The 19,269-nt window shown below is 36.8% G+C and overlaps 1 protein-coding gene across 4 annotated transcripts in view; it reads right to left on the bottom strand.

The window, feature by feature from the left end:
- Positions 1-1,732: 1,732 nt before the first annotated feature.
- The window catches only part of LOC127498185 (arf-GAP with SH3 domain, ANK repeat and PH domain-containing protein 2-like), a 74,356-nt gene continuing 56,819 nt past the window's right edge, over positions 1,733-19,269 (bottom strand). For 2 of the 4 annotated variants that reach the window (XM_051867268.1, XM_051867269.1), the window contains 16 exons: positions 18,006-18,054; positions 17,697-17,863; positions 16,105-16,238; positions 15,576-15,670; positions 15,276-15,465; positions 13,673-13,758; positions 13,315-13,430; positions 12,733-12,800; positions 12,529-12,636; positions 11,759-11,987; positions 8,753-8,899; positions 7,057-7,177; positions 4,979-5,037; positions 4,778-4,857; positions 4,523-4,636; positions 1,733-3,345 (listed from right to left, as the gene is read on the bottom strand). In XM_051867268.1, coding sequence (XP_051723228.1) covers positions 3,271-3,345; positions 4,523-4,636; positions 4,778-4,857; positions 4,979-5,037; positions 7,057-7,177; positions 8,753-8,899; positions 11,759-11,987; positions 12,529-12,636; positions 12,733-12,800; positions 13,315-13,430; positions 13,673-13,758; positions 15,276-15,465; positions 15,576-15,670; positions 16,105-16,238; positions 17,697-17,863; positions 18,006-18,054 — 1,838 coding nt within the window. In that variant the 3' untranslated portion in view covers positions 1,733-3,270. Of the gene's footprint in view, positions 3,346-4,522; positions 4,637-4,777; positions 4,858-4,951; positions 5,038-7,056; positions 7,178-8,752; positions 8,900-11,758; positions 11,988-12,528; positions 12,637-12,732; positions 12,801-13,314; positions 13,431-13,672; positions 13,759-15,275; positions 15,466-15,575; positions 15,671-16,104; positions 16,239-17,696; positions 17,864-18,005; positions 18,055-19,269 lie in introns of all 4 variants that reach the window. The other 2 variants (XM_051867266.1, XM_051867267.1) reach the window with 1 other exon arrangement.

Raw genomic sequence — 19,269 nt, 5'->3', positions numbered from 1 at the left:
TAGCTTTTCATTTCTTAAACAACCATGTAGGAAGACACATCATGGCACCTGGAGTCAAGACCTTAAATTCATTGAAAGTAAGAGGTGCATCAATTATTGGTCTTGTATCAAGATCTTGTATTGACAATGCAAGAGGTGAGCACTCTGTAAAGTCTCCTCCAGCACATCCCAAAGACTTTCAATGAATTTAAAGGGATAGTTCTGAATAAAAATTCTGTCATCATTTACTCACCCTCAAGTTGTTCTAAACCTGTATACATTTCTTTCTTCTGATGAACATAAAGGAAGATATTTTGAAGAATGTGTTAAACTGAACAGTTCTGGGGCACTATTGACTTCCATAGTATTTTTTCCCTACTATGAAAGTCAAGTCAATGGTGCCCCAAAGCAGCCTGGTTACAAACTTTCTTCCAAATATCTTCCTTTGTGTTCAGCAGAAGAAAGAAACTCATACAGTTTTGGAATAACTTGAGGGTGAGTAAATGATGACAGAATTTTCATTTTTGGGTGAACTATCCCTTTAAGGTCTGGACTCAGAGGTGCTATGATGTGTCTTCCTACATGGTCTATGATTGAATCATAGACCCTTAAAGGCACAATATGTAATTTTTCGCCGCTAGAGGTCACCTATTCAAAACAAAGGCGTAGCTTGATGACGCCAAGATTGAGCGCAAAATCATGGGAGATCTTCTTCCAGTCAAGCGTATGTGGTATGTGGATAAACGCAGCGCTGTTTATCATATTAGATACATTTAAGTGTGAAAATAATGTTATAACATTACTCTGTGCGTTTACATGGCAGATGCTATGAGACACTTGTTGCACACTGCAGTAAGCTAGATCGATATGTCATGGTAAAACATGGTACTCGCAGTAAATCAAGGAAACGAGATTAAAACAATAAGATTTACTGTGTTGAGCTATATAACATGATTAGTTTTCTGTCGATGAATGTATCCAAACAGTTGCTCACCTGTCTAATAAAACACATAATATATAAAAGCGTCTTTGGTGTTTCCATGGTTTCTACAAAATAAAATCGGAAATCGAGGGTAACACGGGTATGATGTCATTGATAGGCGACGCACGGATACGTTCCGTGTCCTGGTTAAAATTGATTATTTCTCTGGATTTAAACATTCTTGGAAACATTTGGGATAATGTAAGTACACAAGTCAATAAAATATATAACATTGTTCTAGTGGTTTTTGGATATTTTAATCCAAAAATCATACATATTGTGCCTTTAAGTATTTGCCTATTTAAATCCAAACAGCGACTTTTTTTAGCTGACCAGTGTATAATTCATATCTCAAACTGACACCTTGGAATCTGTTAAAATGACTAGGTTTTAGTGCTCTCAAGCTAAAAAAAATACTATTCACTATTCAGTCTTAAAGTGTTAGTTCACCCAAAAATGAAAACACTGTCATCATTTGCTCACCTTCATGTCATTTTAAACCTGTGTGACTCTTCGAACGAATTTTGAACAATGTCAATGCTTTTACCATAGTGGAGACGAACGTGTCAAGCTCCCAAAAAACTACAAGATAAATTGTAAATGTGGTCCATATGACATGCACTGCATTCCAAATACGCTGAACCCATATGTTGACTAAAACAGACAAATTAAAATTGTTACTCACTCAGTACCTTCCCCCTTGACCACATTTCTCAAATATCATTCAAACTTGATTGTTTCAAATATGACATGTACCAAGCTGGATGTCAATTGTTTTTCATGTCAAGCCAGGTTTAATTTTTAGCAAATAACAACTTAAAAGGATAGTTCACCCAAAAATGAAAATTATGTCTTTTTATTCACCCTCATGTTTTTCCAAACCCGTATGACTTTCTTCTGCGAAACAAAAAAGGAGATATTTTGAGAAATGTTGTTTTTGTCCATACAAAGGAAGTCAGTGTGCTCCAATGTTTGGTTCCCATGTTCTTCAAAATATCTTCTTTTGTGTTCCACAGAAGTAAGTTACACAGGTTTGGAATGACGTAAGTATGAGTAAATAATTTCCCTTTAAATATTGGTCTGTTTCTCACACAAAGTTACAGTAGGACTTCAGAAGACTTGGAATATAGCAAATTAATCTTATGGATCACTTTTATAGTGCCTAACATTAACAGTCCCCATTATGAAAAAGCACTCTGGACATTGTGCAGTACATGCTCTTTTGCACAATTTGAAAGAACATGAAGGTAAGTAAATGACCAAATTTTCATTTTTGGTCTATCGCTTTAAGAAAAAATGAGCCAGTTGAGAAATGACACCGTTCCACAGGCCTCTCGAGGCAAACAGCCTACACACTGAAGGAAGATCATTAAAATCAATAAGAGCATCTAAATCAAGAACACAGAAGGACAGCTCAGAATTATAAATATCTATACAGAAATAAACCTCCTTGATGCTCTTCACTGGCTCCTTTCCTCTCCCTGGATGCCACTGAATGTTCACGAAGACTGTCACGGCGCTCAAAACTCCCAGCAGGTACAGGGTCAAGATTACTTTCATTCAGTCTCCATGTTCCCTGTCCCTTAGCCAGCACGAAAGCGCTCTTATGTCTGTCTGTTTCTCCATCTCTCACATCCACAGTGCACTTCAGATATTTCCCAGATGTGAGTGGTGGAACGCCTATTTATACACTCAGCACTGGGGCAGGTAGTGTGAAAATGGGAACATCGGAGCTCCCCCTCCGTAAGCAGACAGCTCTCGTAGCATATTCCTGGCTTAGCACCATTGACGAAGCTGTCTTTTCCAACCAAGTCCTTGAAAGTCAGTGATTCTCAGATTATCCTTCTGCCTTTCCTTGCCAGACATGGAATGTGGGCAAATAAGACTGTATTCACAGATAATGGGTACTGTACTTCAAAATCAACCTTACGCTATCTATTGTGTCTAAAAGGAATAAGGATGTGAATGATCTCGGACAAAAAAACCTTCATCTTGGTGACATTCATCTCATTAGCATTGTGGTCATGATAAATTAAGTCAAAAGTGCATTTATTGCAACAAACTGTCGTTCTGCAACATATCTAGGCCACAAACTTAAAAACAAAAGAAAAATCCAAAGCCTAGGAAGCTTTTATATTCCAGTGACTCTGCTCAAGCCAGGTGAGAGCAGGGATTAGTGGAAGCTCAGTGAAGACAAGCTTTATGACAAAGGGAACAGCGATGATGATGATGATGATGGTTAGTGAGGCCACACAGAGGCAGAGAAGTGCCGTCATCAGTCCAACTCAGTGTCCGTGATCTCCGGCCCTTCAGTCCATAATGAATTGCACGAATGTGACAGGAAATGCCCCTCTTCTCATTGGCTCTCCCTCAATGTGGCCCAGCTACAAAAAAATCAAGTCAAAATATGTTATTTTAGATTAGATAGGTTATTTATTTATTTATAAACATATATTTTTTGTCATTATACCACTACAACAGATAGATAAAGGTGATTTAACCAGTGTTGTAATTGTTAACGGAAACTATTTAAAATAATTTTTGTTAATGGAAATATGGCTGAAATAAAATATCAATATTAGATGAAATATGTAAACCCAAAATACTTTTTTTTTTTTGGCATTTTTGCCTTTTCTTTGATAGGACAGTGAAGATGACAGGAAACAAGAGGGGGACGAGATCGGGAAATGTCTGTGAGCCAGGACAACCACGCCATATGTCGGCATGCTGACCATGAGGCTATCGGCACCGACAACTTAAAAAAATTTAAATGACAACTGAAATAAGTTAAAATTAAAACTAAAATAGAAATACTTAAAAAAAAAAAATTAAAAGCTAAAAAACAAAAACTAATAAAAATGTCAAAAGCACATGAAACTACTGAAACAAACAAAAAAAAAAATGAAAATGTAAAAAAATAAAATCGAATTCAAATTTTTAATAAATACCATAATAGTATATAAATAATACTAAAATAATGCTGGATCTATCATATAAAAATATATTTTTTTACACATTTATTTGAGTGATTTTGCTTTTTCACAGAACAAACGGAACAACAACAATGAAAAAAAATAGCCTATACAGAGTTTTCTGTACAAATTATATTAGTGTTAATCTGAGTAATACAAATGTGCAATGTTGTGTGTAATACGGTCAATTAAGGAAAAAAACAACAACAAAAAGTGAGGGGGAAATGCGGCTTGAACCCCCTAAAGCAAATTCTTATGTAAATACCCCTGAAATCACACAGGAACACAGAGATTAGGGGATTTAGCCTTACCATTGATGAGCCTCCATGGAGAATGATTGACTAAACACAGCCAGTGGGAACGAAGGCGACTGACTGAATATAGACCAGCTGCTTGTTTTCCAGCAAGAGACACTGAACCAGACCGCGGCCCTCAATGAAGTTTACTTATTAACAACCAGCCAGTAATAGGAAGGGAAATATGGTAAACTCACTTTTCCTCTCTGGTTCTCTCTCTCATACCACTGTTACTATATAAAGTGTGTCATCTAAAGAGTTGAAGTCTAGTGTGTAGCAGTCAGGATACTCACCCACCACTCCTGGTCCTCCTCACCATCCACCACGATGACCTCTCCCTCAGAGAACGTCAGCTCATCTGGATTATCAGCCACACAGTTATACATGGCCTTCACACGCTTCGGCTTCTGCTTACCACACACGGGTTTGGAAACACAAGAACATGTCAATTATTATCTCACACACAGTAAATATGGCATATTAGGCGGTATCCATCATGAATTCACTTGATTCACATGTCTGGAATTTCCTCTTGTGGTTAAACATACCAGGTAAGTTTTCCTGGGCATGTGGGTAGCGGGCAGAGTTTGACCAGTGGTGTTTTGGGGGCCTCCAGGAACTTCCTTAGCTGTTTAACAAAAAACAGGAAAAGACATCACTATTAGCATTGCCTTTTCAATACAATAATGGCCTCAAGCCTTTTATTAAAACAATCAACTTACAGTTAACATGGTTTCTCTGACATCTACCTGGTCTCTCGATGGATCCGGAGCGCATCAGTGTGCTTTTACTGAAGTTTTTGTCCGCGCTGCAAGCAAAAAAAAAAAAAAAAAAAAAGAGATGTGAATATTGTGTGTACAGTTCTTGTAATATTTAGCACTAGGGCTGCACGATTAATCAAAATTAACCCGAAATCAGTTTCGGGAGTTATGGACTTTTTTCCTCTCCGACTTTGAAAATTCGTATCTCGGCCCACCCGGCGGCATACCCGCCAACTGGGCTCGTTGGAAAGGGCTCCCTGAGATCTATATAGGGTTCAAATTTCAAAGGAATCCATGGAGGAGTTCCGGAGTTACGGCCCAGTAAATTTCCCTCGGCTGATCCGGGGAGGATACACCCTTCCTGGTGTAATTCAGATTCGCCTGCGACCCTGGAGGTAATGCCAGAGCCTAGGGTCTCTGAAAACCCACCATCAGAGTGTTGGGAAAGGGTGACCACATATCTGGCGAACAACAGAAAAGCTCCAGGGCCACATCCCCGTCATGAGGCCCACTCAGAGTCACTCTGGGTGGGCACAGAATTCAATTTTGAATTTTCTCTGGATTTCTGAGCTTAAGGGGCTCAACCGCTGATGCCTAAGCCGACCAGGGCTCACTCTGGTCGGTCAGAGAAATCAAATTTGACCACGATGGATCACTTGAAGTATGGACTTATAGATTTTCAGATTTCTGGATCTCTGAGCTCCAGGGGCTCAACGGCTGATGCCTAAGCAAGCCCTGGGTGGGGTGAGAATTCAAATAGAATCAGTCGCGAACTACTTGGCTTAGTTGCAAAGGCTGCGACTTATTTTATGCGCAGCTTATCAGTGAAGCACGGCTCTGTGATCGGTAGTAAATGCTGCTCCATCTGAAAGGACTGCGAGTTTGAGTTGCTTATAACTTGCATTTAAAAGAACCTCTTGTCCAACAAAAGACATTTAATAACGTTTTTACTCCAAACTCACTTCATAACATCAGTTGAGTGTTTGAAATGACATCCTTCTGTGAGATGATGTAGCACAACATATTTCATAGTATTCTATACAGCGATGAAGGCTATGTCGATTAGCATTGCATTATATATATACTTTATAGTTTATACTTCAACGTCACCACCACTAAGCTTCCGACAACTCTTTCAGTCTTTATCTAAAGACATTTTCCTTGAAAGTTTGAATTAGAAGAATAGTTTGTAAGAGTGCAGTTTTAAGCATAACAAGGCTATAAAAGCGGACTGAGCTTACCTGTTCGGCGTGATGATGTTTAATGTTGCCGACAGCCTCTGTAGTCTGATTTAGCTACTTTTTAGCAACTTTTTAGCAGCCGTCATTTTCAAGACATGTAACAGCTTAAGAAAAATCCCGGGTAGGTTAATACTGATGTATTTTATGTCATAGAATAAAACGTGAAAGTATCTTGAGCTTGTGTAAACCACAGCGTTATTTCAGCCATTTAACCAAAAACCCATTCAAAAAAACCCATTGACTGGAAGTGCTAAAATGCTAACTCACTTCCGGGTTTTGGTCTACAAAAATGCGTCATAGTTCCACCACTCTATTTGGAGTTTCTGTCCAAGAGCGCCCTCTGGCTTTCAGATGGAGCAGCATTTACTACTGATCACAGAGCCATGCTTCACTGACAAGCTGCGCATTAAAAAAGAAAATTATCATAGCCTTTGTCAAATCGCGTTCGGTTTAATTTCGATTAATCGTGCAGCCCTATTCAGTACTAACAGTTACAACATTTAGGCTCAGGTCATGCTCAGATGCGTGCCCTACTTGTCTCGTCCTCTGGCACTGTGTGCGTGAATGAGGACTTGAATAGGAATTAATGACCTGGTAAAGCAGCAGTTCCCTATAGGCATTTTCCACCTCTGCTTTCAGATAAGGGCACGCTCACCTTTTACAGGAGTCAGACTCACCAAACACTGTGGAGAAAGTTCTACTCAAGGACCAGCAGCTAACCGCAGCTATAATGAGTCTGACTGTGTTGTCCTATAGGGCAGGACTGTCAGAGGGCATTTGTATACATGTGTGTGCATGTGGTCATGGGTTATTTAGTATTCTGACCTTGTAGCTCGGTTGATGTTCTGACCAGGAGGCCCCTGTCCGGGTTTGGGTTGTATATTCTTGGCCTCCATTATACTGGCAGTTTTAGCCACAGGAGGGGGAGCACCGCTGGGTACAAGAACTGCAGAGAGACCATCAAATAGATGTTAAACATGCTCACAATTACTAAAAAAAAAAAAAGCATATGTTTCAATATTTTATGTTTGACAATATTGGTAGCAGGGTTCCCTCACAGTTGAATTTCCATGATTTTCCAGTTTTCCTTGATTTCTGGATAAAGATGTATATTTTTATATAAAAAAAAAATAGGGGTCACACTTTAGTTTAGGGTCCAATTATCACTATTAGATAACTGTTGCCTCAATAAATTCCTATTTACTGTTTTTTAATAGTTAATAAGGTAGTTGGTAAGTGTAGGTATTGTGTAGGATTATGGGATGTATCATGCAGAATTGGTCATGCAGAATAAGGCATTAAAATGTGCTTTAATAATAATAATAATAATAATAATAATCAGCCAATATCCTAGTAATATGCATGCTTAATAAGCAACTAGTTAATAGTGAGAATTGGACCCTAAACTAAAGTGTTACTAAAATATGTTTATAATTAATTACAAATACAATTAATAAATAATATTATATCATTAATAACATATGAAAATGTTATAGAAATGTATATACTATTTTATATTTATAGCTGAAAATTCTACATGTAATCCACAATATGTATATATTGTCATTATTTTTAATATATATATATTATATTTTGCTTTAATATTTTATGAATTTTTATTACTTTTATAGGCAAGGAAACTACAATTCCTAAATTTCCAGATAGTTTTCCCGAGATTTATCTAGTTTATATATACACGTTTACTAAAATAATATTAATAAAAATAACAAAAATATATACATTTAAAATATATGAACAATACTTCTACAGCATTTATTAATCTAAATTAATGTTAATTTCAATATTTACTAATACATTCTTAAAAATCAAAAGTTGTTTTTGTTAACATTAGTTAATGCACTGTGAACTAACATGAACAAACTGAATGAATGTATTTTTATTAACTAACATTAACAAAGATTAAATATACTGTAACCAATATTTTGTTCATTGTTATTTTGTTAGTTAATAAATTAATTAATGTTAACAAATGAAACCTTATTGTAAATTGTTACCAAAAAAGCATTTAAAATATTCTGATATTAAATATACTTGTTGGCTTTTATAAGTCTTAAAAAATAGCTGTAACATTTTTTTTTCGATATCTCATGGTATTTCAAACCTTTAGAGAACAAAAGACAGATCTGAGCATTAAATCCCTGAACAGACATGAAATTAATGAAAGAGAATGACAGCACGCTTGTCCTGAAATTGTTTGGGAAATCAGAAAACATCAACTTGTAGACCAGAATTTTTGAAGCCTGATACCTGGTATTGGTTCATGAATATTAATTAGGCTATGTGAATAGACAAACTCACATCTCAACTCAAACACAGCATATCCTAATTAATATTCAAACGTTTAGACACCACTATGTCATGACATCAAAACCAGCTGATCCAGGATCAATCAAAGAACAATCCGAAGCAAATCTAAAGCGTAACACAAAGCTCCACATGAAACAGATCCGCTCGGCCTCAAGCAAAAGTTCATCCACTCATTCATGTACAGCCAACTCACGGGAAGTGGATGTGACCCGTAAGGGGGGCGCTGGGGGATGCATGTTGGGAGGGTCAGAGGAAGATCTCTGTCTGCCGGTCAGATCTAGGGAGCCAGGTTTCCAACCGGGCGATCCCTGAGCCATTCCAGAAAGACCAGACGGTTGTACTGTGGGAAGGAAAAGAGAAAAAGCAAAAAGATTAAATGTAAGATGAAAAGAGAGTGACTTCAGAGTGGTCTACAGGACAGCGCTTTTGTTTACTCTTTCTCTGGACATTGGACCTGCTCCAGACCTGCAGAGCTCCATTATACATTTAATTTCATTAGTGTCTTTAAGAATACAGCTCATTGTAAAGTAGGGGTTAAATGACTTCAGATTTTTTAAGTCGACAATTATGTGATTAAAGTCGAGTCGACGTCAACTAGTCGCTGATGAACGTCATTAATGAACCTCGAGCCGAGACTCGAACGCGGTTGCCTCGTGCACAGCTACAGCACATGGCATATGACACAGCGCTGCCCACAAGGCTATTGCTCCTACATAACAGCTTATTTTTATCAGTTCTTTTGTCTTTGGGTCGATATATTTCTCACAGATTTCTTCTCATTCTAAATCAGACACAGATAAAGTATCACAGATTACATTCATATTTATACATTTATACTCTCTCGAAAACTTTTAGTACATTTTTACGATTACAGCTTTCAAGGTTAACTAATTGTGAAAAGTGTTGATTATAGCATTACATTTAAATCTGTGGCATAATATTTAGATCGTGGCATGAAACTGAGCGCATGAAAGCAGTGATCAATTTCTGCACATTAACGAATGCTTTCATCATAACTAACAGTGCAAACGTGATATAACTAAGAGATTCGTTGAATAAAACAGTTTTGGCTCAAGTCCAGAGCTCAGTCGCTGATAAACTCATGCTGTTTGATTGACAGCTCCAGCGATTGTAAAGGAAGCGTTCTTTGATCGCTTTCTGTGTATAATTTAATCACTGTTTAAATAACAGATTATTTTCATCCTACTAAGAGAAACTACGTGAAGTTGAATGTTTAGTCACTGGTTTGATTTCCTGACACAGAGACAAAGAACATCTGACTGTAAACGAATCATTACATATCAGATCAGGCATTTGAATGAACACAGTTACTTACATGCTGTTGCATTACTGTTGAGTTAATATCGTAAAAGTCTGTTTGCAAAGCCTGCAAAGCTCAAGGAAAAGTTGATTTCTCAATTCATGACCCCTTTAAAGTCAACTAGTCTGTGCAACCCTTATTGTGCAGTACGTACCAGTCGTTTGAGTGCAAAGAACTATGGGACTCGCGTCACTTCAAGAGAAAAACATCTTGTTCTAACACAGAAAATCAGGTCTTTTTTATCCGAGTGAAACTCTGACAGACAAAGTCATGAGTTTACCAATCTCCTGTTCACTGACATCTAGCTTATGTCACCTTAACAGACCTCTAAGGCCTTATGAACATTTCTGAAAGCGTTTGAAAGACTGCAGCTGCATGTGAAACCTGCTGCCCAGCGTTTGAGCTCATAACAGCTCCCTGTCCAGAGACTTTGGGAGCGCACATATAGGTCAGCATCTTCACACGGCCGTTGCCATGGAGCTCTGCAGTGTAACTGGGTGAGGGTGAGAATTCAAGAACAGGTCAAATGAGATTTCTGCCATTTTGAGACCTGACATTTGTGAGGCTAAAAATACAGCTGCCTGTTGTGGCCTGAATGTTAATCATAATGGATCAAACAGTATTAGTGACTAGTAGAATCAGTTGCTTTTTTTGTGTATATTTAGTACATTTTTCATTACCAATTGTAAATATTAATAAAGTGGATCCTGCAATGATTTTAAAAAGAAAGTAGTTGAAGGAGTTCAAATGTAAACTGGACATTTTATATACATAATAACCGGGCACTTTGTTATGCATACCAGTTCAACTGCTTGTTAACAAAATATCTAATCAGCCAATTACATGGCAGCAGCTCAATGCATTTAGGCATGTAGACATGGTCAAGACGATCTGCTGAAGTTCAAACTGAACATCAGAATGTGGAAGAAAGGTGATTTAAGTGACTTTTAACGTCTGAGAAAAAGTGAAAATATCCAGTGAGCAGCAGTTCTTTAGGTGAAAATGCCTCATTGATGCCAGAGGTCAGAGGAGAATGGCCAGACTGGTTCAAGACAATAGAAAGGCAACAGTAACTCAAATAACCACTCGTTACAACCAAGTTCTGCAGAAGAGTATCTCTGAACGCATAACATGCTAAACCTTGAAGCAGATGGGCTACAGCAGCAGAAGACACACCGGTGCCACTCCTGTCAGCTGAGAACAGGAAACTGAGGCTATTGGACAATAGAAGATTGAAAAAACGTTTGATTTCTGCTGCGACATTCAGATGGTAGGGTCAGAATTTGGCATAAACAAAATGAAAGCATGGATCCATCCTGCCTTGTATCAAGGGTTCGGGCAGGTGTTGGTGGGGTAATGGTGTGGGGGATATATTCTTGGCATGCTTTGGGCCTTAGTACCAATTGAGCATTGTTTAAATGCCACAGCCTACCTGAGTATTGTTGCTGACCATATCTATCCCTTTATGACCACAGCGATCTTCTGATGGCTACTTCCAGCAGGAACACACTGTGTCAAATCATCTCAAACTGGTTTCTTGAACATGACAATGAGTTCACTATACTGAAACTGACTCCACAGTCACCAGATCTCAATCCAACACCTTTGGGATGTGGTGGAATGGGAGATTCACATCATGGATGTGCAGCCTACAAATCTGCAGCAACTGCGTGATGCTATCATGTCAACATGGACCAAAATCTCTTAGGAAGGTTCTCAGCACCTTGCTAAATCTATGCCATGAAGAATTAAGGCATTTCTGACAGCAAAAGGGGGTCCAAACTAGCAAGGTATACCTAATAAAGTGTAGGAGGCTGGTCTTTTTCTTCTCTCAATCATGTTTTTTTTTTTGTTTTAACTGAATGAAACGTAAAGTACCTAAATTTCGGGGTGGTAGAGGAGGAGCAGAGGTGGACAGGGTGACCGGTGAGTTGGTGTTGATAATGGTTCCATAGGTCTCGTTGTTGACCAGGTTGGGCACGAATCGCTGCTTGTCTTTGACCATGTCTCGTGCGTCTCGTGCCAGGCTGGCCGGACTGGGCTGAAGGGAATTACTGCCCGGTGTGTAGCAGCTGATGGGCCTCTCGTCCCGCCGGTGAGGACTGGACTATAGACACAAAGGTCAAAGGATATAAGTGAGACTGGGTGTAAACACTGAATATTCCCCCCCAAAAAAAAATCAGAACAAAGATTTTGCAGGCGAAATAAAAATTAAGCAACATTGTAACTATTGAGATGATTACAAAGCACTTATTATTTGGTCAATTTAATATTTGGTCATTAGCAAAATATGCGCTATGCCCCTTTTACAAGATGTAATATCATTAATGTGTCTGTGAAGTTTCAGCTCAAAATACCCCATAGATCATTTATTATAGCTTGCCAAATTTGCCCCTATTTGGGTGTGAGCAAAAACATGCCATTTTGTGTGTGTCCCTTTAAATGCAAATGAGCTTCTGCTCCCTGCCCCCTTTCCAGAAGAGGAACAACAAAGCTGGAGAATCTCACACAGCCAAAATGACGATTGTCAGTAATGGTAAAATAAAAGTGCAACCACTAAATATCCACACATATACACACAAATGTATTAGTCAGGCATAATCTAACGTAAAAGACTTTTTCCTTGAGGTCTCGGAGTTTTCCCTCACCTTCTCATCCAGATCTTCATCACTCTCATCCAGGTCTTCATGCTGTAGTCTCCACTCGTACTCCACATGCACATGAGCATTGAACTTCCCTGCTAGTGCCTGGTTCAGCTAAAAGACAGACATACATACCATAAACAACAGTTCTTACCATCTAGGCCAGTTATTAAACTACAAGAACGTTGAATGTACAATATGACAGCTCACCAGTTCCTCACACTGCAGGTGTTTGAGTCGCCTGGCGATGTCAAGCGGGGTCTCACCAGCCTCATTAGCTAAATATACACAGAAACACATTTCAAGAGGAGGAAACACTGGTTTGATACATTTGAGAAAGTATCACAGTCGTCGCCAAGCCTGGAAGAATGAGGGTCTCGCCACATTCTGTACTCTTGGCTTCCTGTGCTGAATTTGACTTTACAGACAAGACAAAGCCAAGTCGATCCAGACAGCTTGCTCACAAAAGACGCTGGCAGGGATCAGAGAGAGGAGATTCCCTGGCACAGATTCACCCACCCACATACATTCACACACGCAGAACCGCTAGGCCACATATGGCTCAGTGTTATCTTTTCTTCCCATTCCTTGTGGACATATTGTTAATAACAGAGCAACAACAGAATTACAAAACTTTTCCCAGCAGTCAAAATAAGAACATGGTGTGAGAACAACATCCCTGAAAAGTGCCACCAGACAAAACAAGGAGCCTGGGAATCCTTAAAGACATCATGAAAGGGATCCCGCCAATATGTCACACCCAAACTTCCTGTTTCAACAGGGACGACATACCGATGTCTATAGAGGCTTTTCCTCTCAGCAGAAGTTTGAGACACTCGCTGTTGTCCGTCAGGCAGCAGTAATGCAGCGCTGTACTTCCTTTAGCCGTTTGCTTATCCAAGTTTAAACTGAGGGGAGAACACACACAATTTTGCCTATTTAGAAAACATTAAATCTCAACTTTCCATTCCAGGCACAGCTATAATTGCCTCTTTAACCTTCAAAACCAGCACTTTTAAACAGCTTTGGTCAAATCAATGACAAAAAAGCCGTTGATTCAGATTTAGTTGTGGGCTAGCATTAGTCAGCAACTGGTCAGCAAAAAACGGAAAGGTGTTTTCCAGCCTCTGCTCGGCTGTCTGGGTCTTGCCTGTTCTGGGTGAGGAAGTCTATGATGTGAAGGGAGGTTCTGTCCACCAGTCTCACGGCCAGATGAAGGGCCGTCTCACCTTGTTCCTACCACACCAAACAAACAAACAACATGTCATGTTTACACTGTAGCTTGGTTCCTATTTGGGTTTGTGCATAAGAGCTACTCATGATTGAATAGGCCATGATATTTTGGACATATCGTATATATATGAATTAACCATCAGTACTTACAGTATATTTCTGTTTATGTATACTACCGTTAAAAAGTTTTAGATTGGTAAGATTTTTTTATGTTTTTAAAAGAAGTCTCTTCTGCTCACCAAGGCTGTATTTACTTGATCCAAAACACAGTAAAACAGTAATATTGTGAAATATTTTTACAATTAAAATAACCGTTTTCTATTCGAATAAATTTTAAAATGTAATTTATTCCTGTGATGCAAAGCTGAATTTTCAGCATCATTACTCCAGTCTTCGGTGTCACATGATCATTCAGAAATCATTCTAATATGCTGATTTTCTGCTCAAGAATGTTTATTATTATTATCAATTTTTTATTATTATCTATTTGTGTACAACTTTTCTCCAGATTCTTTAATGAATAGAAAGCTCAATAAAACAGCATCTATCTGAAATAGAAAGAATAACATTATAAATGTCTTCACTGTCACTTTTGATAAGTTTAATGCTTGCTGAATAAAAGTATTATTTTCTTTAATTTCTTTCCAAAAAAAATTCTTACTGAACCTTTGAACGGTAGTGTATAATGTTGCAAAAACTTTCTATTTCAGAAAAAAGCTGTTCTTTTGAACTTTCTATTCATTAAAGAATCCTGAAAAAAATTGTACACAACTGTTTTCAATATTGATAATAATATTGTTCTAATAATGTTCTTGAGCAGCAAATCAGCACATTAGAATGATTTCTTAAGGATCATGTGACACTAAAGACTAATGTAATGATGTAATGATGCTGAAAATTCAGCTTTGCCAACACAGGAATAAAATGCATTTTAAAATATTTTTAAATAGAAAACAATGGAAGCTTGTTTCCGCCACTGAATAAAAAAAATAAAAAAGATAATTGCGACTTTTTATCTTGCAATTCTGACTTCTTTTCTTCTTTTTTCTTCTTTTTTTCTGACTTCTTCTTTTTTCTCAATTTTTGTCGCAATTGCGAATTTATATCTGACAATTCTTTTTTTTTTTTTAACAATTCTGTCTTTTTTCTTGCAATTGTGAGTTTATATCTCACAATTTTGACTTTATAACACAATAAAGACACAATTACCTTTTTTATTTTTTATTCAGTGGTGGAAACAAGCTTCCATAGAAAACAGTTATTGTAAATTGTAAAAATATTTCACAATATTACTGTTTTTGCTGTATTTTGGATCAAATAAATGTAGCCTTGGTGAACATAAGAGACTTCTTTTAAAAACATTTTTAAAAATCTTACCGATCTAAAACTTTTGAACAGTAGAGTGTGTGTGTGTGTGTATATTTGGTATTTTAACACAAACTATAATTACCATGGTAAATGTTAGTAAGGGACATAACTGAATAACTATCAAATCCGAGGAAAGATGTGAACAGACTTACATGGCCATTGGCCAGAGGAATCGGCTCCATTAGGTCCACCCCCTCAGCGTAGACCTGAATGAGAGAGAAAATATCCCGTGCCTTCACAGCATCACAGAGCGTGTGCAGCTTCGACAGCGCGTCAGGACACTTCTTACGAGCAAAGCGCTTCTCTGTGTACTTGGCCATGATGAAGTCTTTCCTCGCCTGCCTGTGGCATTAAAGGTAATTAAAAAAGAATGAATTTGCATTAAAAAAAAACAAAAAAAAAAAAAAACAATATAAGTGATGAAAAATTCCCAAAGAGTAACTTTGGCTTACATGTCACTGGCCGGATTTGGTTTGATCACATCTTCTGCTGTCAAACAAGCTTCCATGATTTCATTAAATCCAGCATTCCCCACGTTCTTGGCCAGCTAAACACCACAACACGCACATACACGCAAACACATGCATGAAATCAAAGACTAATTGCATTTCGCAACTCTACAGTACCAACAAACGCATTTATTTAAGGTCCATTTGATCTGTTTTGTTACTTCATAATATCCTAATCAGCCAAACAATGTATCTTGGCACTCAATCAGAGACGCAAGGCTTTCTCACTGTGGCTAACAGTCTTGTGTAATTGCTTTAATGATCCAAAATTGCTGGCCAAAAACGCTTTGGGCTGAAATCATGCGTGTGGAATGGCTCCCAAAGAGCACAAGTCATTTAAGCAAACCCTATAAAAATTTCAAGCCTGAAGGCTGAATTAAAAGAATCCAGCGCAAACTAAATAAATAAACCCAATATTAGGCTTACAGCAGCAGTGCTGGAGAATCTGTGAAATCAAAGATCAAACACTAACCAAGAGCTCTGAGGTGCTGAGAACATCCAGTGTTAGTGACTGGATTCTGGAGTAGTGCACACCCAACTCCCGGTGGATCCCTGAACATTCGATACAAGTCAGGATGCCCAGGTTGGTGGAGAGCCACGTGGGACCTGAGGGAGAAAGAGAGGGGAAAATAATACTTTAACAGAGGCTGTCAGTCAAGAATGTGTAACATCTAAATGGAACTTGAAAGATGAAACCGCTTGTCCTCATTCCCACATTGAATGTCAAGTAGAGTTTTATGATCAATTATGCAAATTGCTGGAGCTAGCAGTTAGCACACATACTCTAAAATCTGAATCTAGCTTACAGTGTTTCCTGATCCCAAAATATCCAGAGGTGTAAATAAATAAAAAATGCATAATAATAATAATAACTTAAAAAAATGAACATTATTATATTAATTAGAATATTAAACAAATGTTGTTGTCACTGGTACCGTTATATCGCATTAATATATTTCATAAATTAATCAAATGAATTGTATATAATAGGTACTTTTGGGAAATAAATAAAATTATATAATAATAATAATAATCATTATTTTTATTAATAATAATAATGAATATTATTATATTAATTGGAATTTTAAATTTATGTTGTTGATATTGTCATTGTTATATTACATTACCATATTTAATTTAATTATATATTTTTTATTACTGTTTGTTGTATTTATTATTATTAAATTATAATAATAAATACATGTTATAGGTATTGTTATTATTTATTGCATTATTATATTTAATAATTGTATTAAATGATATATTATTTTATTGTTGAATTGGATTATTATTATTTAATTAATGTAATATTAAATAAATATTGTTGTTGTCATTATTATTATAATCATTTTGAAATGACATTATATTTAATAAATCAATTGAATTATATAATAATAAATAAATAAATGTTATTGTTGTTATTAGCATTATTGTATTACATCATTATATGTACTAAATTAAATGTTATAATTTTTATTGCTCATTATTAAAACAATAATAATAATTAATTAATTAATTAATGTTGTTATTAGCATTATTGTATTACATTATCTAATAAATTATTAAATAATATAATTATTTTTATTGCTGCATTCATTATTAAACAACAACAACAACAACAACAACAATAAATAAATGTTATTATTAGCATTATTGTATTACATTATTATCTGTAATAAATTAAATGATACAATTATTTTTATTGCAGCATTCATTATTAAATAATAATAATAATAATAATAATAATAATAATAATAATAATAATAGTTATTATAATAATAATAATCATAATTGTTATAATAATAATAATAATAATAATAATAATAATAATGTGAAATCCATGTGAGACAGATACGTGAAGTTTTTTTGACAGGTTGTTTTGGTACGCAGGTCTTTTCTTGTCACACAACGAGAACTTGACTGGTCCAAATAGAGCAGCCTATGCAAATTCAATCATTTTCCTTTACTACCAACTTCCGCTTTGTTCTTCCTGTGAGTGATTCAGAACAATCCCCCTCCCTCTTTCTCCACTTCCTCCTTCCTGTCCATTTCCAGGCCACTCACCGGGAGCTCCGCAGTCACAGCAGACGTCGTTACCCGCCATCCGCTTGACCTCTCCCAGGATGGCCTTGGTCAGCTCCTGCACAATGTTGTTCTCGCCAACATGCTGGTCACCCTTAAAGGCGTTGTTGAGCGCCTCCTCCTTGCTGTTCTGCAGCACTGAGATCCATCTGAGAAGAGACGCAGAGTTAATGGAAAAGCAGCAGTATTTTGTTGTTACTTTCAGTTAGTTAACCCCAAAAACAGTAGAGAATGTCATATGACAGGTTTCCTTTGAAAACAGAACAGGGGCGCACACACAAACACACTTACATTTGACACTCTGGTTCATCCTCTGCCTGGAAATGATACGTTCTGTCATCTAAGAGTGAAAGAAAAAGAGAAAGACTGTGTTAGATACATAGACAAACAGATCAAAAAAGTGACATTAGTAGATCTGCCCTATATTTTGAGCACAACTCTTGAGTTCAGACTGATTTGAACCAAACAACAAGGACTTTTCAAAAGACATGGCCGAAATGTTATTATATACATCCTCATCCTTTCTACATGAAACACTACATATAGATAGCGTTGCCATTAAGTTGTAATAAATGTTGTCACAAGCATTTTTAGTTATCTTGCCAAATTTGATGCAACTTAACTGGCTTGTTTAACATTCATACTTTATATCCTATGAAACTTGCCATAATATGCCAAAATATAAATAGTACTATTTATTTATATACTATTATAGGATTTATTAAATATTTATTAGTAGTATTTATTAATAATTCAAATTAGCTTTTATATTTAAACTAATTTTGTCAGGTGAGAAGCCACGTGGACAGCGCTGTGACATGTAGTGCGGTTGTGCTTCGGTCCCGGCTTGTGGACATTTTCCCAATCCTGTCCACTTCTCTCTCCCCTCATTGCTTCCTGTCATTTAACACATTGCTAACATGAATTAGCATGTTGCTAGCATGTTTTAGTACTTTTCTAGCATAAATTAGCATGTTTTAACACATTGTTAACATGAATTAGAATGTTGCTAATGTTTTAACACATTGCTAGCATGATTTAACACTTCGTTAGCATGATAGAGCATGTTGCTAGCATGTCATTTCTCTGTGCTGTCCAATCTCAATAAAGGCAAAAATGCCCAAAAATAAATCTAAAAAAAAAAAAAAAAAAAAAAAAAAAAAGTTTCTAACATTAAACAAATGAATATAAATCTGTTGCTGGATTCATTTTCAGAGGCTCTGCTGTTTTAAATACACATTATAATGTCTGAAGAACCCTATTGAGGAAGAAAGTTGTGCTGGTTAATGGAGGGGAACACTTGTGCTTCCCTCCCAAGATTGACACTGTGAGAATCCATTTGGAATGAGGAACAGTGGGAAAAACAAAAGAGGATGGGACAGGCAAGATAAGCTCAAACTCTCCCACTCATGGAGGGACACATAAAATTCAACTTGTTTTTCTCTCTGGCATTAGTTTCCTGTGGTTAGATGAGATGTTAAAGGAAGCACAGGGACATGGGAGAAAATCCCTCAGCCAGGGCCAGTGTTTCCTAAGCCAATATTTCCTCATAGAT

This window comes from Ctenopharyngodon idella, chromosome 17 (genome assembly GCF_019924925.1).
Source record: "Ctenopharyngodon idella isolate HZGC_01 chromosome 17, HZGC01, whole genome shotgun sequence".
Classification (NCBI taxonomy): domain Eukaryota; kingdom Metazoa; phylum Chordata; class Actinopteri; order Cypriniformes; family Xenocyprididae; genus Ctenopharyngodon; species Ctenopharyngodon idella.
Note: the sequence above shows the minus strand (reverse complement) of the source record. Positions and strands in the feature narration are given on the sequence as shown.